This window comes from Zeugodacus cucurbitae, chromosome 4, assembly GCF_028554725.1.
Source record: "Zeugodacus cucurbitae isolate PBARC_wt_2022May chromosome 4, idZeuCucr1.2, whole genome shotgun sequence".
In the NCBI taxonomy this organism is placed as follows: Eukaryota; Metazoa; Arthropoda; class Insecta; order Diptera; family Tephritidae; genus Zeugodacus; species Zeugodacus cucurbitae.
This window is the reverse complement of record NC_071669.1, coordinates 39,196,718-39,223,519: the sequence shown is the minus strand read 5'-3', so window position 1 is coordinate 39,223,519 and position 26,802 is coordinate 39,196,718. Positions and strand designations below refer to the sequence as shown.

The window sequence follows — 26,802 nt, the reverse complement described above, 5'->3', positions numbered from 1 at the left end:
GACAATTTCGGTAAATCTCTCAGATATCTCAATTTAATTCAGAGGAAATCGTTTTCTTCTAATAGTATGTCTCTGTACCAGAAATGGTTAAAATCAGGTCATAACTTCCCCTAGCTCTCATATAGCTAATTATAGGATTTTCAAAAATACGATGGGCTTAATAGCTTATAAATCGGGTAATATATGAAATTTCTTAGCCAAATTAAATGAGCATATAATCTTAGATATAATGTATGTTGGTGATGGAAATGATTGAAATCGGTTCCTGAATTACCTCAGCCTATATACTATATATGATGATTTACGTTTTTCTATTAGACTTTATGCCGAATATTTGGGTAAAGTTGTGTGTTATCTTAATAAAAATATAGCAATAAATTGCGAGAGTAGAAAATGTTCGGTTGCGCCCGAACTTGGTCTTTTCTTACTTGTTGAAAGATATGTTTTGTTCTTAAGTAGAACTTAGTAATTTCACTGCTTCTAATATGGAATATCTCGAAAATATCTTAAATACATCAAATATGTGAATTGAATATTTACTTTTCAAAAGTCATTTGGAATTGTTCACTTGCACTTATTTTGCTGTAAGTAATATCTTTTATGCATTTCCGCTCAACAAAACAGCACTCACTCACTAAGCTATTTATTTATTTTTTCATATTTATTTTCCATTTGTTTTTGGTAGCAACACAAAGTTTGTTTAAAAGCATTGACATATTCAATTTATAAGGGAAGCACAAAGCGCACTTTTATACGCGCTTATGCAGATATGAAGGAATATATTTAGATACACATATCATATACACATTTCCAAATGTTTTTTCCACTGCCAGCTCATGAAATATTATGTGTGTGTGTTGTAGATGAACAATATAAACGAACAAAGATTATTTTATTTATGCGATCTCATCTAATCTATAACTGTATTTAAGTGCAACTGTATATATATATATATGTATATGTATAAGTATGTATGTTTATAGATGAATGAAATATGTTGAGCATGTAAGGACTCGCTTATAAATTTTCATATTCACTTGCGGCCACTTGTTCAGCGAAAGCGCTTTTTCATTTTCATGACCAGTTGCAGGAAATTTCAATAAATGGTCCAGTCTAACGTGAAAACTATGCACATCCTCTGTTGAGGGTGTGTGTGTGTGTGTGTGCGTGACTGAGTGTGAAAGTGTGAGTCTTTAGAGTTTTAGCGTATCCATTTGTTCCTCGTGGTAACGACTGACAGATAAACCCCAATGGTGTAGTTAAACAAGTGCATGTACACGCACACACACATATTTACATTTGTATTTGTATTTGTATATGTACAGATATGTGTGCTGCTCCATGTTCAATGTTATGAGGTTAATATTGTTTTCTACGAATCGAAATGCCAATTTTACAGTTTCGCTGAGACACACACAAACAAAGCAAACAAAGCGCAAACAAATATCGAGCAAAACGTGCTGAAAGGTTATACAATAACAGCACACACACACACACATAGAGTTACTCGTGCAACAGCATTAAGACGCATACGCTTCAAACTAGAGGAAATCCATAAAAACTTCATTTGATAGAAGGAATATTATAAGAGCAGACTTTAAGCGTCTTTCGATGGTTGTGTGCGTGGCCCATCCCATCGTTGCTGTCATTCGTCGATATGTCATAAAAGCAACCCATTGCGTACCTCAGTATGTAAATAGTTCTATGAAAGCGCAATTTGAGCGCAAGATTACGAAAAAACGCAAAAAATATAATCGATTTCCTTTGTACACCTGAGCTACTAACGGTTTCTAGGTAGAAGCACTTATCAGTATATCAGTGATGGCCAATAAACTTTTAGCTGACAGGCGTAATGTAAACGAGAAAATGAACAGAGCATTTCCATTTGTATTTATCTTAACTACAATTGACGAGCAAATAAAGTGCAGCAGAAAGCTTGAATTCATTGTTACAGTTATGCTCTGATGATGGTGATAGTGAAATGTATATATAAGTTAACAGTTTTTGCATTGGTTGTTGCAGAATTTAATATACTTTGCTTTGCTTTCAGTGGCTAATATTCGCTTGATTGTCTCCATACTGTCTCAAAGATTTCAGTACAGTTCATAAGGGTTTGAATGGGTTTCAAATTTTTAATTTTTTGTATTATTTAATATTACAATATTACTGAAATATCAAATTAAGCCGAGTAATATTCGAAGAGATAGACCTTTTGGAAGTTCCGCCCATCAAGCCAAGTCAGTACGAATGTAAAAATTTAAACGCATTTATCTCAAAAATCAATTTTGTAAGGGGACACGATTTCACACGATTTCTCGAAAAGTTACGAAGCAATTTTGTTCAAATTTTGCACACACCTTTGGAATGACATTATCTAATTATTGAACGAAGGGTTTTTTTATTTTTTTTTTACAACCGTTTTTTCGACCCAATAAATGGCAAAAAAGAGAATTTTTGATTAAAATTCTGTCAAAAATCCAATTTCAATATTTTATTTTTTCCTTGATTTATTAATTAGATTATCAATGGATTGTTTTTAGATGAACCAATAATGAGTTATGCTGTGCACCGCAAGAGCTTTTTTTGACACGTCATGGGAGATGAGGTGCCAAACGGCTGAGGTTCCGGAATTTTGAAATAAAAATTTCACAAATTTCACTATTTAAATACATATCTTTAATATGCCGAATTGTTTAAATAAAATCCTGAAAATATAAAAAAATTAAAAATACCCTTGTTTTTAGACTCTGAATCCCACCTAACCCCTTAAATGTGAGTCCAGTTGTTAATGCAGTTCATCTTCTTCGTGTGCTGTTCTAGGCTTATGCTACATTAAAATTTCCAGATTCGAAAAGTTTTCTTTCGAACGCTCCTTCCATCAATTGCCGTACTTTTTTGGAGACAATTCATACAGATCACTGTTTCATCTATTGTTTGACATTCGACCTTGGCAAAGCATAAAAGTCTATAAATCTCTGGAAGAAGTCTACGTACATTTCATGAACCGTCTCATCGAGTGAAGTCATTATATAACACATGTTTTTCTCTCACATAAACTCATAAAAGCTACTTATGTTTGTTGATAGACAGCCTACTCAATCCGCAGTAGCATTTGCCGATTCTTTCACTAGAGCAGCAATTATTTATTTATTGAGAAATTTCACCATCAGTCCCAGTCACCTTGCTCTCTCTCTAACTACAATAATTCAAAGTTTTCACCCAAATATTGCAGTAGTTAAAAGTTCTTATGAGAATTAATAACACTCGAACGATGGAATATCTGTGACAAAGAGCATTGATTACGCAGAGAACACTATACTGCCTTCGAGCCATTGAGCTTCACTAATAACTAGCAGTTATTAACATTTACTTCACGTCCTGAAATTTCTTAGTAATTTCCAAAAGTCTCGAGAATAACCAGGCTAATGTCTAATACTATAACGTGATTGTCGTTATAGTGGCTTTTTTAATTTCTCGTTAAAATATTTAGATAGCACTACATACCTCTTTCTTTGATAAGAGTGCACCGAAATTTAATGTAAAGCTTCTTCTTCCTCGCAATTTTCGTGAAAAATTAATATTAGTTGACTTTAGAGCCTCGCCGGAAGCCAATGTTCAGTGTCTGTTGAGCGCAACTAGAGCATGATAATTATTCAAAATAACTGGCAGCCTACATTGACGCCACGTGTACGCAAATTAAGACTAACAAATATGTCTGCACACTACACCACCAACAAGTGTACATATGTCTGTATGTGAGTGTGTCAAAGCACATATGTATAAGGTTACACGAGTAAGACACATGAACCACTCCTTGGCCAGCTGGAGTGTGCTCAACGGGCTACCGCCAACCTTTCGCCAACAGCCAACAACAAGTGCCTAGTTCACACACGCACGCTCACAGTCCTTTTGTTAGTGTGAATGACAAGCCCCTGTCTCTGTGCTTCATTCAGCAGCATGTAAAAGGAGCTTTTTGCTCGAAGTAAGCTTGTCAAGAACAAGTGCCAAATTAGATGCGCAATTAAAAATTTAGCCAAAGAACAAGCACTTAGTCACTCGACGGCTACAAATGGCCGTGCCACAAGCACAATTAAGCTGCCTCGTGTTACTGTGTGTGTGTGTGGTCGTATTAGACTGCTCTTAGTTACGAGAGCACACAATTGGCGGCTGTTGAAAGCACCATTTGATGCCTCAATTCATGTTGTTAATAAACCATATTCAGCTCATAAAAATAAATATCTTGAATATATGCGCCGCTTAAGTAAATATATTTGCTATATGTATATGCAGTAATTGCATTGTGTGCCTGGGAGACGCCACAAAATGGGACAGCAAAGTGAAAATGATGCGCACAGCCCAAGAGCTGAGAACATTAGTAAATGCCGTTCAACACCTTCGGCTGGCTTGCCGCTTGGCTGGAGCAGGCGCTGAAGGCAACTTAATGACGCCAGCCAATTTTGACCACATGCCAACAAAGTGGGCGATTACTCGTAGCAGAGCCTTTTCTTCGCTTTATCGCCAGCGAGCGGTGGCACCGGCGTGTGAGGCGGCCACAAAAACCCCAAGTGGTCAGTGAAAATCTGCTTTTTGTGCTTTTGTTTGCTTTTGGTATATGAGTGTGTGTGTGTGTGTGTGTGTGTGTGCGTATGACCGCAAGTATAAAAATATGCTTAACATATGTTTGCATTTATTTATTTGTTTATCGCATATACATATAGTGTATATGTATTGCATATTTATTTTTATTTTCTTGTGCGTAGGCGCTTTTGCACTTGTGAAAGGACCGTATTTTTAGATATTTTTGGCAAACACGAGCATTTTGTAGCTTCTGATATTCGCATTGTTGTATATAAAATATGTGTACGCTTTTATCTGCAAAGATATGAATAAAAGCCAACAGGAACGAACTAGAAAGTAGAACGCCAGTCTTTAAAGTACATATCTACTCATATAATGGATTCCTTTTCATAAAATAAAACTGATTCAACTATTCATATTGAGATTGAAAATTTTTAAAAATTAAACTGTTTATTGTTCAATACAATTCGAATATTATCTCTATTGTTATCACCAGAGTTAAGAACTATATTCAAGAGATTCACTATTAGCCTGGTAAGAGAATATTATTGATTGCAATTATAGAACCAGAGGTACTCTCTTTAGTTAACTAACGAATGCACCCAAATTATACCCACAGAGACATCGGCAGCAATGATCGACAGACGACCAAGCTCAATCTGTGTTTCAATGTTTCCCACGTTGCTGTTTCCAATTAAGGACAAATACAGACTCGCTGCTCTCTATCTCATTATCCTTGTATATTATTATTATCCTGCTGTTGAAGCGAAATTACATTCAAATGCAGGTCACTTGTGCTTTTTGCTTGACCTCGACTGTATGTACCAGTATATATTTGTATAGTTCTCACCTAATTCACATCGGCAGTACGAAAAACTTTTCTGCAATTATTTTTCGTAATCATAATGCTCACAATTTGGGCGGTGTTCACGTTAGCACGCAAGACCTAGTTGATCGCTTATCTCTTTTTATTTAATTAAATTTGTAGAAGTGGTGCTTATGTTGATGAATTTATCTTTTTACTGGCACCTTTCTCTAATTTTTGGCCGGTCAGACGCGCTTAGGATAGAAGATCGGGCCAGCTCTTTTGTGTTACATGTTTAGTATATTTTCACCTCTTTTGTTTACTATTTCATAAAAACAACCGCAATATAAAAACTGGTTTACAATATTTTGAGAGAATATAATGAGAAGTTCCTAAAGCAATCTTAAATAACAAAGAACTGATATTAGAAATATTTACTATATAATATATAGCGCAGGATTAACTTCATAAACGGACATCGCTAACGCTCAAAATCTACATAAATATGTGCTTACATAATAAATAAATATCTATATCTACATATATCCAGACCATATCAATATATATAGAGTTATATGCTTAACAAATAAATTTCCCCAGAGAAAACGCTCAAAAAAGAGAAGAAAAACATGTGAAACACATAGTAATTTTCACATGTCTTATAATTCATTGACTTATGAGTTATGAATTCTGTGATCGTAAAAATTTAATTTCAAATTAAATTGATGAATAGCGCTTTAATTTTCAATTCAAAATATACTCAAAATAAATGCACTCACGCAAATGCAGTAAGTATGTGGGTACTCACATATATATTTATACATATGTATAAGAATTCAGCAGTTATGTGGCTTTACAGTCTGCACGTGCGTCAAAGTCGCCCACACCGGCCCAAAGTGAAATCCCTGCGAGCACTTGACCAGCACTTTAGTACACTTCGCCTGCCCTCATAAATGTCAAATGGTTTTGGTCAACACGGTTTTAATGGTCAGAAAAGGGAAGCTAATTTGTACATGTATTATACCATATCTACGCTGCAGCGAAAGCAAAAATTCAAAAACTACTTTACAATTAATATAACACTTTGTATTAATATGTATGTATATGATGATCTGCTCAGTAAAATCCATTTGGCTACATTTTGTGTAACAACAAAAGTTACTATAATAGTTTTCCAGCGAAATTTTCTATATTCGACAGCAATATTAAATTCGATAGAAAAATATTGAGATAATAATATTTGGGTATAAGTTTATTCTTTAATTATAGTCTCTAACCCACTTCGACTAGTTATCATGTAACCTCATCATCAATTGGCACTACAACCGGGTGTCGGTTTTGGCCGCGTCCATAAGCCTTCGCCAGTCGTCTCTGCATTGCGCACGACGGCGCCATTTGGGAATTTCAAGGTCCACACCCACTTGATCCTTCCACCTGAGTTTGTCGTCCTTTTCTTCGTCGGCCGCCAGTGGGTACCGTACATTTTTCGTGCTGGAGTGTTTTCTTCCATTCGGTCGAGCCAGCGCAACTGCTGTATTTTTATGCGCCGCACTATGTCTATATCGCCGAAGAGCTCATACAGCTCGTCATTCCAACGAATCCGGTACTCACCTTCGCCTACGCGGTGCGGGTCATAAATCCCTCGGAGGTCTTTTCTCTCGAAAGCTCCTAAGGAGTGCTCCATGCTTCCGCGCCATACATCAGGATGGCTTTGATGAGCGATTTATAGAACGTCTTTGTTTTGCGAGAAAGGGCTCTGCTTTTCAATTGCCTACTGAGCCCATAACAGCACCTCTTGTCGAGAGTGATCCTCCGATTGATCTCGTGGCTGACGTCGAAGTTATGCTTCGTAAGTCATTTACTACCTCGAAGTTATAATTGTCAACAGTGACGTGGTCTCCTAACAGCTGAGACCATTTGCATGATGACAGGAGGTACTTCGTTTTGCCCTCGTTCACTACTAGACTCATTTGCTTCGTTTCTTTTTCCAGGCTTGAAAATGCAGCACACACGGTCCTGTTGTTGCAGCCGACAATGTCGATGTCGTCGGCAGAGACCAAGAGCTGGTAACTCTTAAAAAATATTGTACTAGTACGATTATGATTTACAGCGTGAATTATCTTCTCAAGCATTAGGTTAAAGAAATCGCTCGATAGGGGGTCGTCTTATCATGAAACATAGTTTTGTTTTATATGAGAGATACTCAAAGGATCAATGTTTTCTCCAACTCCATTTTCCGAACAAATACAATAGTAAGATTTCTCTCATAGAGTCTTATGTTTCTCATAATAATCCAGCAAGGTGGGTTACAACTTTTAGGTCCCTCTAATTGTCGAGTAATATCAATGTGAACACCACATTGGCATTTCTAATTTCTATTAAATTTATTTTTAGCTTTACCTTAAATGTTTATTTAAATTCTCTAAGAAGATTCGCTGCTATTAAGATAGTTGTAAATAATATTTTTATACCAATAATGAAATTATGTAAAGGGGTTTTCAATAAGAGCACTACAAAAGTTTTTAAGTTTTTTTATTCCTACGAAAGTGCATTCCATGTCATTACGTATGGAACTCGATTTCTTTTTGCATGGCCACCAGGGGCACGCTTGCAGAAGTCCAGACGCTGAACCCAATTTCACGTTCGATATTCGTACGAAGTTCATCAATCGTCGCTGGCTTGTTAGCTTAGACCATAGACTTGACGTAGCCCCACAGGAGATAGTCTAACGAAAAATCCGAATCATTGTCAAGTTCACAAATATTGAATCTAAATGTTAGATGAATAATAAATTATATAAAGTTTTTGGGTAAAAAAATAGAGAAATTTTGGTTGTTTACCTAATTCCAGGAAGAGAAAGAACAATGAATATGTGGCATTGTTTTATTAAATTCAATACTCCCCCAAATGTACCTATGAATGCAGTTCGGTCGAAAAGTCACTGCCATAGAACTTAAGCGTTAATCAAAAGTGTGCATTGGCGCGCCGACGGCTATAAACAAATGTTCGCCATTAATTTGAACAATATTTACAATCACATTGCCTACAATTGCGCCACCTAATCCAATAAAATATGTCAAATTTATCACGGTCGAGCAAATCAATCGACAAATCGAAGCACGTACTTGGACATTGACTTTCAGTTTAATTCATTAGGACACCTAAAATGTCAATATTTACATTGTAGATTTGTGGCACAAAGAGTAATAGTGAATAAACGCAAAAACAAAGTGGAAAGAAAGCAAATATTTCTGATAAACAAAGACGATGAGTGCTTCAAGGGCTAACTACCGCTTCAAACAAAAATCTCATTCCAAAACTACCGGCCCCTAAGCGGGGAAGTGGATGTGCGGCAAAAATCACAAAGAACGTTTTTGCAGCAATCTAAGGGCGTTCGCCTTATTGTGCCACGCCAACGCAGAGTAAAAGTAAAATATAGAATATATGGCACAACAACAAGGCTTTAAGTGTCAAACATACATTTTTTACTGAAAATTTGTTTGCACGTTATTGTTGTTATTGCTTTTCTTTTCATGTTTAATTTTTCACTGGCAACAACAGCTTTGTCCGCTTTGTCCGCTTTAATGCGAGTATAATTTACACACTTGTAGTTATTGCAGCGCTAAAGTGCACGCGAATGATTTGTCAGGACACTTGAATGCCTGACGAGGCATGCAACCGCCTAAAGGTAGTTGAAAGGCAGGCGAGCGCTTCACCCTTAAGTTGCATTAATTCTCTACAAACTCGTTTACGATGGCGTTCGCGTGCGTGTCAAAAGCATAAAGTGCAACAAAGAGTAATAAAAAATTAATAGGCAGGCGACAAAAAACACTTGGATGCCATAATCTTATTTAACTGCCCGATTTGGTGCATGCTTTTAGGCGTTCTCGCTCGTTAACGCCGCTCATGTATACGAGTATATTTATGCAGGCAAATTAATAATAAATTGCAGTTGCATGCCGCACACATGCATGCCTGTTGCTCCGTGTGTGGCATCGCACTCATATATTAAGACCGCTTTTAAGGTTACACTATTTTGAGTACAATTTTCACGCATATCAGCTGCCTGGAAGTCAGCATGTCGCGCTGGGTCTGCACTCACAAATTTCGCAATAATTTTTTATTTGCCTCATGCACGCACGCAGTGACCACGCGTGAGAGCAAAGTTAATCAGTCTAATGTGCTGGGTGGTTCAACAACTGGAAGCACGTGGGTGTATTAATTATTTGTAAAATTATTTATTTTTTGTTTTTAAGTTAAAACTTTAAGCATTTCATATAAATACAATCAAGTATGCTTTCAACAGCTTATGATATTGACAATTTCGACGTGTGCCTAGTTTGATTACTTCATCCGCTTCACAGTTACCTAGAATATCACCGTGTCCAGGAAACCATTACAGTTTATCGTGAAATAGGAAATCAGTTCCACTAATAGTTCAAAGCATTAATGTATTATCTTAGAGAAAATCCTTAGTGAGTTAAGTGATTTCAAAGCCGCATGGTTGTCTATAAATATGCATATATATATACGAGAAAGCTTTCTTTAATCACTGCTTGAAAGACACTGCAGTGATCTAGTAGGCGGAAGTCGATTCTCCTAACTATTTTCCCTGATAATAAAACCTGCGATTTTATTTATTCTCTAATAAGAACGACCTTTTCCTTATAGACCGAACGATAAGTCCAAGCTTCGCAAATCGACGATATTTACTCATTTATGTCTACTGCATACATAATGGAATTAGTGCTATGCTAAAAGCTGTGCAAGTCAAGCTAGTAAATTGAATTAATTTTTATTATTATTTATTTATTAATTTTTTATACTCTCGCAACAAAAGTTGCTAAGAGAGTATTATAGTTTTGTTCACATAACAGTTGTTTGTAAGTACTAAAACTAAACGAGTTAGATATAAGGTTATATATTATAGTGATCAGGGTGACGAGTAAAGTTCAAATCCGGATGTCTGTCTGTCCGTCCATCTGTCTGTCCGTACAAGCTGTAACTTGAGTAAAAAGTAAGATATCTTGATGAAACTTGGCACACTTATTTCTTGGCACCATAGGAAAATGACCAAAATCGGACCACTGCCACGCCCACAAAATGGCGAAAACCGAAAACACATAAAGAGCTATAACTAAGCCATAAATTAAGCAATGAAAGTGAAATTTGGTACAAAGGATTGTTCTAGGAAGGGGCATATTTAGATGTAATTTTTTTGGGAAAGTTGGCGTTACCCCGCCTCTACTAAGCTTTTGTATATTTCGAAACTACTCGACCAATTTGAATGAAATTCGGTTTGTGATATTTTCCTCGCATCCCAATGAAATGTTGTGAAAATAGGCCAAATCGGTTCACAACCACGCATACTTCCCATACACCAGAACTTTGAAGCCAATCTGAATCGTTTACTTTACAATATATAAAGGAAGCACCAGTGCAGATATCGGAATAGAGCTTTGCACAAATACTGCCTTTATAGTGTGGTATAGTGTGGTATCGCTCTTCTAAAAATCGCCAAAATCGGACCATAAGTATTCAAGGCCTCATACATCGAATATGAGGACCTTAGAGCTTCGTATACATTTTTTAACGAAAATATAGGTGAATCTCTCAGATATTTTGAATAAATTCAGAGTGAATATTTTTCTTCTAATCCGTGCCTAAAATACGTGAAATCGGGTCATAACTTCTCCTAACTCCCATATACTTAATATTAGTATTTTCAAACTGTCAATGGACTTTATACCATATATATACCGAATATGTGGGTCAAATTGTTTGTTATCTTAATAAAATTAAATAAATAAATTGCGAGAGTATAAAATGTTCGGTTACACCCAAACTTAGCCCTTCCTTACTTGTTTTATCTTAAGTATAATAACTTTTTAATTTATTTAAATTTACAACGAGAAACAAATAATACAACTAGTTTCAAAATCGAGAAACAAATCAATTTATTCTTCTATTATAATTATATTTAATGCGAATTGCCGCTTCTGAATATCAACCTCATATTCAGATAGTGGTTAATGTCACTCATACGTTATGTAGTACCCAAATGAATTCACAACTGCAAATGCTTTGTATTTGTTAATTGTTATATAATTGTATGTTGGGAAAAAATATTATTATATAATAAAATATGAACAAAATTTTGTATTATTTTATGAGAATACACCAGCACTGAAATATAATAATTTCAAAAATTCAAACATATTTGCTTTTGCTTTTGTTATTTTATATATTTTTAGAAAATATATTTTATTAAATGATTATTTATATTATTTATTTTTAAATAATTTTAAACATACATATACATATTTTAACCTTGTATATTATCGGATTTAAGCCTGCTTATTTCCATTTACTTTTAATATCTCATACATCAAGTTGTTGTTAATGTCACTCATACGCCTTGTAGTACTCAAATTAATTGGGCACTTCGTGGCAATCAAAATGCAATTGAAATCATTGATAACCATAAAAGTGGCGTGGGAATTGAAATATAAAAATATAATTACATATATTACCGCTGTTCACTTATGAGATATCAATTACAAAGACACTTTCCACATAAACCACATTTAACTATGGATACGCGTGATTATGGAGAATACGTGAATGTACTGCGACCGGTTTATGACGTCGTTATGCCGGTAGATAATTTATGCCTGAATATGGCACTTGCGATAACTTTAGTTGTAGATATGCATTAAAGTATGTGCTCACAATATAACTGAAAGAATATAACACTAAAAGCGAAAATGACAATAAGAATGGGAGTAAAATGTATTGGACAACGCTTCAGAAAACGATTACTGCTTTGCAATTGTGCAATCACAATCACGAATTCAAAGTGTAAATACAGTAGTTTCAAAAGTGTTTACATGAATGAGCAACAATACAAATGCACAAACACGCAAGCAAATAAACGTAGCAAACAGGAAATGCAACGGGTGACAACGGACGGAGCGGTAACTGTGTGTTTGCTTTCCAATGTGTTTGTAAATATACATATATATATGCTACATACATAGCTCGTTTGCACGTTCATTAAATGCTTGCAGATAACACATAGTTCAGTACATACACAATATCTATATATATATATATATATGTATGTATATATATACCTGAAGGGCACTTAATGTTTTTTTGCCTGTCTCACCTGAATGGTTAGTTACTCAGTTGGCAGCCGTTCAAGTGTCCTTCCGCTCCGCACTGCTTGGGCTTTGTGGCGCCTGTGGCTTTTATGTGCACTCACACGCCTCGCAGGCTGTCGTTATGTAGGCATATAGTGTAAACAGGCAATAAAAAGGAATGAAATAAATGCGCTTCCAAAGCAGAAATAGTAAAAATATCACATCACATTTTTTTGGCTTGTACATAGACGGAATTTAATTTGATTTTCTTTGGGCGCTTTATTGAATTCGAGCGCGCGTCTGTCGTTATTAATAACAGTTGGGGTCTCGGCCGGTTTTTATTATGCGGCTCGTAAAAACGCTGTATTGTTGGACAATAGAAATTCTAATTAACATTTCTGGGCGCGCATAAAGAGACAGAGTTGTTAACTGGCCTCACAATAAATAACGACTTGTCAGCCGCAAATATTTCTCTGTACGTTTGTATGTAGTATGTAGGTTATGCGATATAAAAAAATATTTGAAGTAGAATAATTTAGCCGATGGCAATTCTATTGTGCTCAGCGCAGTTCTGGAATTATTAGACACGTGTTATGCGTACACGCATAGCATATACTACATACATATAGTATATATGCACATATAATAAGCTATTTTATTTCTTGGACAATCATGCAGTAAAAGTGAAATAAATCTGCTAAACACTTTCAGATGATGTCGACAGGCAATGTGGAACTTTAGAGCTCCATAAAATCCATCATCTTAATATATAAATATGTATGTATTCGGATACCTCACATTGATTTCCAGAAGTTGGTTCACTATAGGGTTCTATCATCTCTTGAAATGCGATTCATACTTGAATACATTTCTCTTGTAAAGGTTCGATAATTTTTCAAAGAACTAGTTAGCCGTATGCTTGATTTGTTCGGTTATTTGAACGGGGAGGTCGAAAAAGTCTGCCCGCTGGCGATCATCATTTCATCAATATGCTCTCCGGAGAGTCTCAACAATAAATTGCTTAATTTCATAAAATCATACTAATTTCAGACTGGAACCCGTAGTAGATCGGTTGAAGACTGAATACTCGCAGAGGGGAAGATAACAGGACATTCGTTCCTCGTTCCCTTTTTCGTTACCTTTTATGTTTATATGAATGGGTAACCAAACGATGTTTACTCACTTTAATATTAGAAGTATTGTTCTCGGATTGCCTCCTTATAAAACTATTAATAGTAAGCGGATCATCTTCCTTTCCGCTTTGATATCCATAAGAAACTTGATGCACTTTCTGATAAACTGGCTGAATTCAGCGCGAGTTCTGTAGCAAGTTCCACTAAGTTACCGAGTGAATGGTGGTGCTGAGTCCTAAAATTTGTTGAGTCACCTGGTTCACTTTAATGTTTACTGACCAGATATTGGAAATAGCTTTTAGAGCCTCTGTAGAGATATTTTCCACAGGACATTACACTTGCTACAGGGATTAGGGGTCGTAGCCCCACTATTGGAATAATGCACAGTTACTCTCATTCCGAATTCGAAGCACTGTTTGCAATGTGTTCTCTCTAGCTTATGTTTTTATATAGGATAGCTTCAAAATATTGTCCAGCATTCGAGAGTATAAAGGTCTTACGGTTTAGAGAACGAATCTTCCTAGTAAAAATAGAGAATGAGTATTTTTCGGATTAACATTGAGTATATATTATTTTACTCAAATAGTGGAGTATTACAGTATCTCAATGAACTGGGATACAAATTCAAGAATCTTAACTGAGGTGAGGCTGCCGAGATCTTTATTTTATGTGGTTTGTATATGAAGTGTGATCAAGCTATCAAAATAAAGTTGAAACCGAGTGTAACTCTTTTGAAAGTCGTTACCAAACATGGCATATACTCGATTTCATCCACACAAAAGAATTTAAATCACTTCTATTTCTAAGCTTGTCTTTAACAGTTAGCAATACTTGCATATTACGAGTATAATCAACGAATTTCCAAGCAAAAGAGGGGCGCAGATAGAGAATAAGAATATTTTCATTAATAAAATAAAATACAAACGACTATTCTTATATGCTCTCAATAATTCAACAGCAACGATGAGTAGGCACATAGACAGAAGAAAATAAAAAACATCCGATGCACAGTCACAATTTGTGGGCGCGGAGGTGAGAGCGCTTTATGTACTGTGAAGCAATGATAATATAAATAATAAATTATTACTTGGCTGACAAGCCAACGCGTTCTCAACGCCGCTTTTCAACTTTCTCGCCATTTGCGTCGGTGTGTCTCATCTAATTTAGGCGAATTACGAAGACTGCGCCACTTCAGCTGCCTGTCGCGGTATTTCGGCTGTCTACTAAGCTATAAATTAAACCTTACACTAGGCAATTTTTAGGCACATCTCTTCGCAATTTATATACACGTATATTTATGTAACTGTTTGCGATTGTGTTAAACACGCACAAAAGTATAATATGTATCGGAATAATATCCATCTACCCTTTGGCATCATGCATTGGCTTCTTTTTGCTTTTCCGAAGACATTAAATAGCCGGCGTTAATGTATTTACATACATGCATATGCATATAAATGTATATTCTTCTTATTTTATTTCGGTTTAATTCATTTTATTTGCATATATTTGTACTTACATACATATATATGTATATTTGCCTTAATGTATATGCATATTAAATTATTACGCTGAAATTATAGCCATTGGCTGTCCCAGCAAGCTATTACATTTAGCTGTATATGAGTACATCTACCAACCGACTGGTACGAGCATGCTGCAGATATACGAGTATATTATATATTATACATACATTTATGCATATAATCAGTTGTGTGTCAGTGTGTGCGCGCTCGCTCATTCGTTAAGTGATAAAACGTGGATACGCAGATGATGTGAATAAGGTGTGAATACAAATATTAATGGGATAAAACAATTATATCATACAGCTCTCGTCTGTGTTGCCTTAACAAAAAGGAATTCGATGAAAATTCGTGTATCAAATGTGTTTTCTACGAACATCGGTATGAAGCGTATTTAATAATAATGAATTATATATGTATATATGTATTTAATGGAATATTAATTTATATAAATTTTCGCTCTTCAAGAATATAAAAATCTATATTGCTCTTGGTAAAACATTGGCGATTTATATGCATTTTTCTGTCGAAAAACTTATATTGAGGCATATAAAGAAGAAGTAAAGTAAAGTACATACATATGAATAAGTCTAGTTATTTTGTTTGGTATTTTTTTGGAAATATTTTGCTAATATTGCTTTAATTGCAACAAAAACAATGACCAAATTTTGTTCTACTCGAATGGTACATGCTCTTTGTCGGACCTTTATTTTAGATTCTGTTTTTTGATCTATTTCGTTTATTAGTTTCAACATTTTATTATCACTCAAACAGAGATGGAAAGCTAAAATCATACAACATAGAAAACACAAAACTATTTAAAATCCTCTCCACACCATGACTTCTCTACATTTCATGGTATCATGAAAGCGAAACGAATAGCCATCGTCACTTTGCCAGTTGGGATAATTTCATGGAAAAAGATGACATATATTAAAAAATGATATGATATAACGACAATCTCACATTAAGTTTGGAACTCACTCACAATTCTGAAATCGAGAATTCAAACTAATATTATAAGTTTATAAAAATATATTTTTTGATTCCTAAAAACAAATGAATTGTGTTAAAATGTATTGCAATAACTCGCAACAAGTTGCTAAGAAAGTATAATAGTGTATGCATACAACTTGGTATACACAATTTTAAATGGGCGTGGCCGACTTATAGGTAAAAAATTTTATCTCCGAAACTACTCGACCAATTTCAATGAAATTCGGTTCATAATATCTTTCTAGCTTCCCAATGATATGTTCTGAAAATAGTCCAAATCGGTTCACAACCACGTCTACTTCCCATATACCAGAACTTTGAAGTCGATCTGAATTACTTTACAATATATAAAGTAAGCACTAATGAAGATATTGGAACAGAACTGCATTTATTGTGTGGTAAGTATTCACGGCCCCATATATCGAACATGAGGAGCTCAGAGTTTTGAATTAATTTTTTACCGAAATATAGGTGAGTCTCTCAGATATTTTAAAAAAATTCAGAGGGAATATTTTTCTTCTAATAATAAGTATCCGTGCAATGAGTGAAATCGGGTCATAACTTTCCCTAGCTCCCTATTAGGGTTTTCAAACATTCAATGGACCATATACATATATGACGAATATGTGGGTCAAATTGTTTGTTATATTAATAAAATTAAATAAATAAATTACGAGAGTAAGAATGTTCAGTGAACTTCGCCCTTCCTTACTTGTTGTATTTATCTTATCTAACTAGTTATATGTATTATGTTTTATATGGATATTTTATATGTATCATGTGCATACATATAAATAAGCGCAAGTTCTTAACTACTTAGGTTAATGTTTGTATTATTAATATTTGAGTACATGCCTGCCTCATATAAATATATGCGTGTTTACAAATTTATGTTTTGTATCTGGGATATTTTACCTTTAAAAATAATTATTGGACTCATTTCAACTACTTAAATTTGATAGATATCTCACATATTAACTGATGTAAAGCCAAAGAAAATATTGACCTGATTTTTCTCATTTTCGGCACGGAGGCGCACTATTATAAGAAGCATATCTCTTTTTAATTTATTTAGAATATCTGAGAGATTTAAGAATATTTTCTAAATAGCTGACAAGCACTGAGGTCCACATGTTCGGTATGTGGGGCATTGAACTGTTATAGTCAAATTTCAGAAAAATATTTGCAAAATTTTGTTCCGATATCTTCATTGGTGCTGATATCTTTATAGACTGCTAAGTGAACGAATCAGATGAGCTTCAAAATAAGGAAATTAGTAAATGAAAGTAGACATCGTTGTGGACCGCTATCTTCCATTTTCAAACTATGCTATTGGGATGGCAAGAAAATGTTACGACTTGAATTTTGTTGAAATTGGTCGAGGAGATTCTGATATATGGTTTTTGACCCATAAGTTAATTTTAATTCAGCTCTTGTGTGATATTTTTGCAATGAAATTTAAGGTTTCTGGTGCCTTTCCTTACTTAATTGACTGTAGTTTTCAAGATGACCTTTGTGTGGGAGGTAAGCGTGGTTATAATCCGATTCCCTCCATTTTTAGACTATTCAACGAAGTGTCTAAAGGAAACGACTATGTAAAAAAAAACTAATTTTATTTGATGATATTGATATGAAAAGCTTGTCCCTTCACTGAACAAAATAACAAGTGGTTTAACATTAACTGTTTATTCGATCACAGGTCAGTAGCTTTCGTCAGCACTAAAATAAGTTCATTACTGTCAACAATTTGGTGTTGAAAAAAATACGATATGTAAACGGAAGCCGTCGCTAGTTTTGTATTTTCAATTATTGTTGCAGTGCAGTCGACTGGCTTAAAATAATTTGCGCGCACTGTGCAGGCAACTGTGCATTAATTTTATTTGTTTTTTGTTTTTGTTCTTTTCAATAATAACAACAACACGTTTTGTTCGCTGGCGCCGCTTTTGTTTCTCGCAACCGCCTGTTGGCAGTCGTCGGCGGAATTCCGCATTAAAGAAACAACGCCGCGTCGCCGCCGTGTCTTTTGTCAGAGCCCCGTGTGCGGCGAGTGGCTACCAAAAACGCCTGCTGGGTGGTTATTGCAGCTTTTCAAATCCTTTGTTGATTTGCTTGCTTTATTTTCTTTACTTTGCGTATACACTTACTCTTTTTGCTGCCAAGAGCGCCTTTCTTTCTGTTTTTACATTTACCCTTCTTGTGTTTTGTGGCCGACCGCCTTTGTTTAGCTGCAGCACTTCGTGATTTACATAGCGCGGCATTTGATCCGTTCACTGCAACTACTTGCCCTAATTTGCTTGCCAAACGCAGCGTTTTATCGCTTAGAACTTGGTTTGGTGTCTTCATGAATGACGGTGAATGAAAACACCAAAACAACAAGAACAACAACAAGTTTGTTTGGTCTCGTACCTTCTTGGAGGTTTTTGAAGTCCACATTATTTGTGAAATTTGTTAAGATTTTCACATTTATTTCAGCGCTTGAAATCCACTCAAAAATTTTTATTTTCCTTCTTTTAATTGCCGTCGACCTAAACTTTGGTTCGCTCTGCTATTTCGCCCTTGGTGTTCTCGTGGTGCACTCATTACTTTTATGGGTCTTTACGCTAAGTTTATTACGCTGCCTATTAAAAGTATTAAAGTAGCATTGAAGCGTTTTTGGCATCTACGAGAGATTTTCGCTGGTATTTTAATGACAAATGGAAACACGAGAAAGATTTCTTTGCCACTTTGTATTCAAAGGCCACTGGCTGCATAATTATATTTCCGTGTGGAGAGACATACAGATTAAGGGAGGTGTTGATTGCGAGAATTCGAGGAATTAATGCTGGGGTATTTAAGTATAGAATAGAAAGCTTTTCATATAAGGCATTTCAGCCTGGATTCCGCTATTCAAAGGGTGTCTGAGCAATGCGTCTCTAATCACATAGAAAATTGAACGCTGGCTCTTTTCCAACTCTATCTCTGCTGTTCTTACTCACCAAAGCAGATTATTTCAGATTTTTTGAGATTTTTTTTTATTCTAAATAAACATTCAAAAACTGTACTTTTGTTTTTTTATGAAAAGCGAATTTAATACATATATCTTGCTTAGCACTAATATAAGTTCACCTGCGGCAACAACAAAACTTAATTACAAATTCGATGCACCATTATTCTGCTGGCTTTCAACCAAAGTGGAAATTAAAGAAGTTTACAAGTTTCTCCGTTATTCGCAATAACTGCTGAAACTGGTTTTGTGTCGAACCAAAAGCAAAACTTGAGAAAATGTAGATTGTGGAAATTTAATGAAAAATTGTTGGTTGTTGAGGAAAACTTCGTTAATGCAAAATACTCAAAATATCATCTAAAACTTTTATTGAGAAAACACAAAAGTGTGTCACAGACGGCTGGTAAATGGAGAAAGGGTAAACGATTATTACCATTATTAAGCTGAACCAAATATGTTTTTATTATCTGTTTATATAAGCAAGTATACGTAATATCTCACTTAAATTTTAACTAATTTAACAGTTAACGTAATAAAAAAGTCAATACATGTCAATTTAGTCTGTACTTGTTCACTTCTAATTGAAATATGTAGGTATACTTATTTGAGGTGCACACGTCGTATAAGTAACCAATGGAAGAGGTGTTTTTAGAGTTAAATAATTTTATTTAAAAAACAGAAAACACTATTTGTGCAAGTTTCTTTTTCGATATCTTAATTGATGATTGATATTTTCTTATCATAAAGTGAAATTTCTTTTATAGAATTTAAAATTATATGGGAACTAGTCGTGATTGTAGTCCGATTTCGTCCATTTTAATAATAATGTATATAATTCCTAATACTTTATATATATAAAGTCGCCTGCTGTCATAATTTTCCCATACGGTTTTTAGTTAAAAAACAAAAACACATCAAACAATGCGCTCATGTGTCTGTTTTCAGCAAAATTTATCGGTTCACTTTTCCCCACTGCTTTACACAACTTCAATAAATGTGTGGCAATTTTTTGTGTGTCTGATTTATTTTCGTGGTTGATTGAATACAGCAACCGCACGGACGAGCTCAATAAAAAAGTGAAGCATGGACGCTGAAACGAATGAATAAAACACACATGCGCACATATTTGTCTGCTATGTGTGGATGTATGTTTGGGCAACATGTAGCCGTAAATAACCAACAACCAAATGATTGAGCAGGTAGGCAAAGTTAATTTAAAATTTCGCAACTGATATTTGGTGAGCGAAAGCCGATTGCTGCTTGATAAAACTGTATATAAATTGATGTTGCACGTGTGATAATGCTCATATATAACACCTCATCGTGGTTTGTTCGTTCACGTTTTCAAGCCACACACGTGATTTCCCTGGTCGGCATTTAAGTTTAATTGAATTTATTCGCGAACTTTATGTGAGTTGGCAGGTTATGCGCATTCTGGTCCCTGTTGGGAGGGAATTCAATGACTTAAAAAGTACGCTTCGGACTAAGAAATGATTGACATGTATCCGTTTTTGCTTCCCCTCCCGTATTTCACACGACCGTGATAATGATCAGAGTACCTTTGAACAGTGATAGGTCATCTCTTGGTATCTATGGAGCATAATTTTCATAAGTAAGCCTGGCTGCTGTCATGACCCAAAGTCCTAGGTGCGTCGAAAGACCACCACTAAACCTAACCTAAGCCTAGATGTTTCATATTAATATCTCGAGCTTTGGCATGATTTTCAGTCGAAATCACACCTTCAAGTATTTGTTTGAAGTACAACCACCTCTCAAAAGATTAAAAAAATATTCCCGCATTCCACAGCCGATACTCCACAATCTACGAAATATTCATTCCTACATAGGCATATCCAACAACTTCCTGTGAAAAACAAGTTATTTTGTTTTATATTTCTTAAAAATATTTGAATTTGTATTTTTGCGGACTTTAAACAAAAAATAATAATTTTTTAGTCAACCTTTCGCCATACATACATTGACTTGAAAAAATTAGTTGTAATAAATATAAGCAAAATCTTTCGCTCAATGCCTACATAATGTGTGCAAAATCGCTTCATAAGTTTTGGAGAAATGGTACTGACTTGTCCTGATGGGCGGAAAGTGTCTATCTCTGAGAATTTTACCCTTCGCGGGTCCTGCTTGCAACGTGTACTACACCTCTACTACCTCTTTCCTCATGTCATTCTAAAACAGCAAATTTAATATATATCTTCTTAAAGCTCTTTCCAACAGGGCTTTTTTTCGTAAATACATTAATACATCTTTAAAAGTTCGCTCTTTTCACCTGTGGCTCAGTGGGTGAATAGAATGTCATTATTTCACCTGACATATCGCTGAAATTTACGATACGCGCCTAATTTATGGGTTCCATTGATTACATCTCATTTCTCGAGATATGACTGCATGACTGTAATGCATACTTTTAGGCGTCAAGTAAATGACTGATCAAAAGTTCAGATATCTCTGCAAGACCAAATTTATTGAACACAATTTGAACATTTTCATAAATTCTTACGTATAATAAATAATACGTGTGCTCAGGCTGAGGAGATCGTTTGTAAAGATATCACTGGTGCGGGAGCAGTAGAATTAATAAGTAGCAACTATAGGCATGCAAATTAGTAGCAACATTGTTGATTATTCGCTAGATTCGCTAAACTGAAGGAAGCTGCTGATTAACGAGGCATTAAATTTGATGTTGATTTGATTCAATAAATACGATTTTAAGGTCAAAATGTAAGCTAATCATCTGATATGCAGCTATACACATGCATTAGTATATATATTAAATAATATTTATTCGCCTTTTGAAACTCGCGCTCAAAAATGTCTAACTATAAACAATCCATTTAATATTTCAACATTTAAAATTTTATTATATTTTGTATATGCATGTATATGTATCTATTCATTAAATTTTTCTTCAGAAATGCGGGAATATAAAATGTTTGACAACGTATCCCTTTTGTTGTACGCCTCTTGAAGCCATCTTCTCTGATTAATTTCCGGAATTTGAATTTCAAATTGCATTATCACAATTTTTACACTGTTACCGTCACCGTTGAATAGCTCCTGCTTCGGCTGTGCCAACACAATTTACATGCGACAATTTGCAATGATAAACAAATTCCTATCGAAAATTTACATATTTTTTTAAATATACAACAAAAACAAAACAAACTGCGTTTTCAACATTATACTCTATTTCCCCCTCTGCTCTCGTCTCTTTTTCAGAATTCGTGGAGCACAAGGCGGTATTGTAAACAAAGCAACGACACGTCAAAGGAGGAGCAACAACAACGCACAGGTAAGGGATAATGAAGCGTGTGTGTGTGTGTGCGTGTAAGCGCAACCAGTTAAGCTTAGCTTACACACACAGACACACTCGTTAACGGTTGGGCGAGTATATAACAACTTAAAACAGCTGCCAACAGCAATGATCTGTCGGCTTGTCTTTACATTGCGCGGCATGTGCCAACACTTGCAACACATTGTGGCAGCAGCTTATTGTGCCTATGCAGCCACTCAGCCACTCAATGTCACTCGCTGTTAATTAAATTCGGTCGTACTCCTTAGAATAACATTCCCTGTCGTTGACATGTCCTTGTACACTTGTATGTGCATGTATTTACATACAGATGTTGTTGGCATTTTGTTATTGGCCATATCATGTCATTAGCTGAAGTGCATGACTGCATATGCTGATAGAGCATGAATTGGTGACAACCGGCCGAAAGCCATGTGTTTGAGTTATTACTCGCACACTATTGGTATTTCGCGAACTCACTTTGGTCTAGTAGAACAATTACAATTGTTAAACCAAATCGACCATTTACTTCGACACAACGATCTAGAGATTCAATAGTTATTAAAGTGTAAATAGTCGCCGAATACTGAAAGAGGGAGACTGCAAGAGCAGTCCTTATCAAAATTACACCGTCGTTTCCCTTTAATAAAAATAATATCAGACTTAAGGCCAAATCTCATACCAATGCTAGTTCTGATTTCAAAAGTATTTTATATTAAAAAATACATATTAATTTCTTAAAAATATGTGTTTATAAACTAATTTTCTTCTAACACTAAAAATATATAATTATTACCCAATATTCAAATAATTTCTTATATATTCAATATTGGAACTGATCTTTATTGTTTAATTGACTTTTATTTAATATTTCTGTTGATTAGGGTTTTAACGCTTGAACACATTGGAAATAGTATTCACAAATGCTCACAATATTCTGGCACTTTTGATGCTATTTCATTATACCTCTATACTTAACGTCTATATTTAAGCCGTGTACGGATTGAATATATTATAGATTTATTAAAAAGTTCTAAGTTAGCAACTACGATTGATAATGAGTGATACAAATACCGCAAATATAGAGCTCCATTTCAAGGTTCCCTACTTTTTTAAAGAAAAAACCCCGAAAATTCAAATTTAATGGGAAATATTTAGTATCATTCGTAAGAACATTATTTGGCATTTATTTTTTAAATATTATCTCTTTCAAATGTTGGCCGCGGCTACGTCTCAGACGGTTCATCCGTAGAGTCCAAATTTTGATGACTCGTTCGAGCATTTCAATTGGTAACTGGCGACTGACACGGGTGATGTTTTGCTCCAAGACCTGAATCGGAGTGGGATTGTCCGCATAGACTTTACATTTTACATATCCTCGCAAAAAAAAGTTATCATACGATCTTGCTAGCCAATCGATCGGCCCAAAATGTGACATTATCAGCTCACCAAGGTGTTCTCACAATAAATCCATTGATTGATGCGTTGTGTGGAAAGTGGCGCCGTCTTGTTGAATCCAAATGTCGCCGAGATCACAAGTCAATTTCAGGCATCAAATCGGTTATCATGTCGAACGGCACCGAATCGGCTCTCCACGGTCTTCACTTCGTGGTGGACGTGGTCTATTCGGTCGAATATTATCCAATTATTCATTATTGAATAAGATGGGTCTTAAATATGTGTTAAGATGGGTGACGGTGTTACGGATAGTAGGCCGATTATGAACGAAATTGAGCGAAGTGTGCGAAGCACATTCTTTACAGAACTTAATTTTCGTAATACAATTGAAAAATTTGTGAACGTTGTTCAGGCCTAAGCCTTTCCATGATGATATGACTCACGTGTGATCTGGCAGTAAAAGGCTATTGGAAACAGTACCTCTACTTGGATCACCCTTTAGTTTTTCGTCAAAAGGTTTCCTAAACAATCAGATGTAAATTATAATGCAAAATGTTTTAAACTACTGAAAGTTTCTGATTTCCTAATATAGTTGACTTACTTGGAAATTGAACCTTGAACATAGATATCAAATAAGTTGATAAGTGAGAGTATTCCTTCTAAAAAAGCATAAAAATTAAAGTAATATACAGTTAAATAGGTGCTTATGGGAGTAAATCTTCCACAACACCAATGGAGATAATACTTTCCTTAATCCCCTTTCCCCCACTAATTCGCAGATTATGAATTCTTCGAACTGTTTGTTTTTCTTATCAGCTCAGATCTTCCTATTTTGCAATAGAGACAGCTTGAGCTTTTGAAGTTTCCGGAAGTGGAGGATTTCTAGCGGCTAAAAATAGCTGTATCGTTTTCGAATTTATATTTACTTTTTTATTTTTTTAGCCTAAACCTAATGTATCAACTCTTTAAAATTCTTCTCGCTAAAGTATGTGTTGTTTATGTATGCATTTACTTTATTAATATATTTACGAGTTTATTTTAATTACACAATGTAATACATAATTTTATCTTAATTACGAAATGTTCATAAAACTTTGGAATGACTACTTTTGGCATTTGTCGAGGCAATCGCCAAGGGACATTTTCATTTTCTCCAGTGCAAGTCACTAACTTTTTTGTTTTTGGTATTTGCTTTTAATAAATAAGGAAATATGTGTATAGATTCATGAATTGCAATAACAATACGATAAGATAGCACAATATTTATAATATTTATATGAAATTCTCGTAGTTTACAGATAATTTCCCTACACCGTTATCGTTGTCGTTTTACATTACCGATAAATTCCACGCTATTAGACAGACAAGTCAATTACGCTAAGATAGCGCTGCGCATTTCGGAAAATGTAAATGAATTTAAAGCACTTAAGCACTAAAGGGATAACATAAATATACTTATTATAGGATGAATAGGAGAACCGCAGGTGGTGCCTCACAACTTATCCTCGAGGCTGTCGTAGTCATAGCACTCGCTGCCAAGTTTCGATTTGCGCCCATCATCTTCTTCGTCTTCCTCCTCTGCTTCGTGGTAGCGCGTGGTCGCTTCGTTGGCGCCATTTAATGATACCGCAGACAAGTCGCCAAAGACAGGCTGTTGCTCCGCCTGCTGCTGATGATGCGGCTGTTGCGTGGGCTGTGTTTGACCCTCTCGTTTCGCCTCCTCGCGGCGTTTTTCATTTTCAATTAACTTTTCGAAATCCTTTGTCGGATCGTAAACTTCGAATTCCTCAAATTCGATATCATCGTATTTACGCTTCTCGAAGAGACTCTTGTCATTAGCTACATAATGGCGTACCACACTTTTGTCTAATAGCGCCGTTGTGTTTGTTGTTATAACGGTTGTTACACTGCTACCGCGACTACTAGCCACGCTCACCCGCCCGTGTGGCTCTGGTGTTTGTTGGTCTGCGCAGTGAATTTCCACGGGCACTACAATTTGAGCTGGCCGTTGGTTGGAGCGCGGCGCGAGTATAGGTGTTGTTGTTGCATTAAAATTTCTTTGCGCTTCCATTTGAGTGCTCAAGGTGCGTAGAGTCTCGTTTGTCGGATTGTCATTACCATGCGACGCCTGCTGCCGCTTGTCTTCATCGCTACGTAAATTAATTTTCTCTTGGCAATCAGCGCCGTCAGTCGGAATACCGTTAAGCCCGCCACCAAGTTTATCATCATTTTGACTTTTGAATGGCGAATTGGATTCTAAGATGCGCCTCGTACCTGTCACCGTTGCGGACGTTGCTGTGGTCGAGTGTTTGGCTAGCTGTGAGGGCGTCTCCCCTGCTAACGGCTGTTGCTGCTGCTTCAGAGCCATTGTGAAAGCCAAATCCACATTCCTATTACGCCATACCTTTAAAGTGCCGTTACCATCGCCACTATCGGCAACATCACCAACAGCAGGCTTTCGTTGTTGGTCTACGTGGCTCAAACGTATGTCCATTGCCGAGCTTTGATAAGTTTTTTCCCTACACGCGTACTCCATTTCGAGCTTTCTATCTTCCTCGTGTGTATAGTCAATATTATCGCGCCTGGCACTCGCCGTCGGTGCTTCCAAAGTGTATGTAGTCATGGGCACATTTATATGATTATTTACCGTTACTTGCTTTACATCGCTCACTACGTCAGCGGTCAATTGGCCACAATCCAGCAATCTTTTAGCAGGCATTTGATTGTTAATCGTCAGCGGCTCATCCGCACCCTTCGATTGTCGCCTCGTCTTCGCGCACTCAAACCGATGTACCATCTTTTTGACGACCTCGGTCTCATCGGCGCCCGTTTCCACGATATCGATGCCGGTGCCAGCCAATTCCAGGCGGCTGCTGCAGCTGTTCGATTTGACAAGTTTGAATTTGATACCTGAAAATGGGAAATGTCAAA

General features: G+C 35.7%; 2 protein-coding genes across 4 annotated transcripts in view; one reads left to right on the top strand and one right to left on the bottom strand.

Moving 5' to 3' along the window:
- The window catches only part of LOC105214400 (calcium uniporter protein, mitochondrial), a 127,205-nt gene that overhangs the window by 22,725 nt on the left and 77,678 nt on the right, over window positions 1–26,802 (top strand). For all 3 annotated transcript variants that reach the window (XM_054228620.1, XM_011187786.3, XM_029041812.2), the window contains exon 2: window positions 22,401–22,473. In XM_054228620.1, coding sequence (XP_054084595.1) covers window positions 22,401–22,473 — 73 coding nt within the window. The remainder of the gene's footprint in view (window positions 1–22,400; window positions 22,474–26,802) is intronic.
- LOC105214399 (protein javelin) overlaps window positions 24,858–26,802 on the bottom strand; it is a 58,502-nt gene continuing 56,557 nt past the window's right edge. Inside the window, exon 6 of the mRNA XM_029041796.2 lies at window positions 24,858–26,781. Coding sequence (XP_028897629.1) covers window positions 25,364–26,781 — 1,418 coding nt within the window. The 3' untranslated portion in view covers window positions 24,858–25,363. The remainder of the gene's footprint in view (window positions 26,782–26,802) is intronic.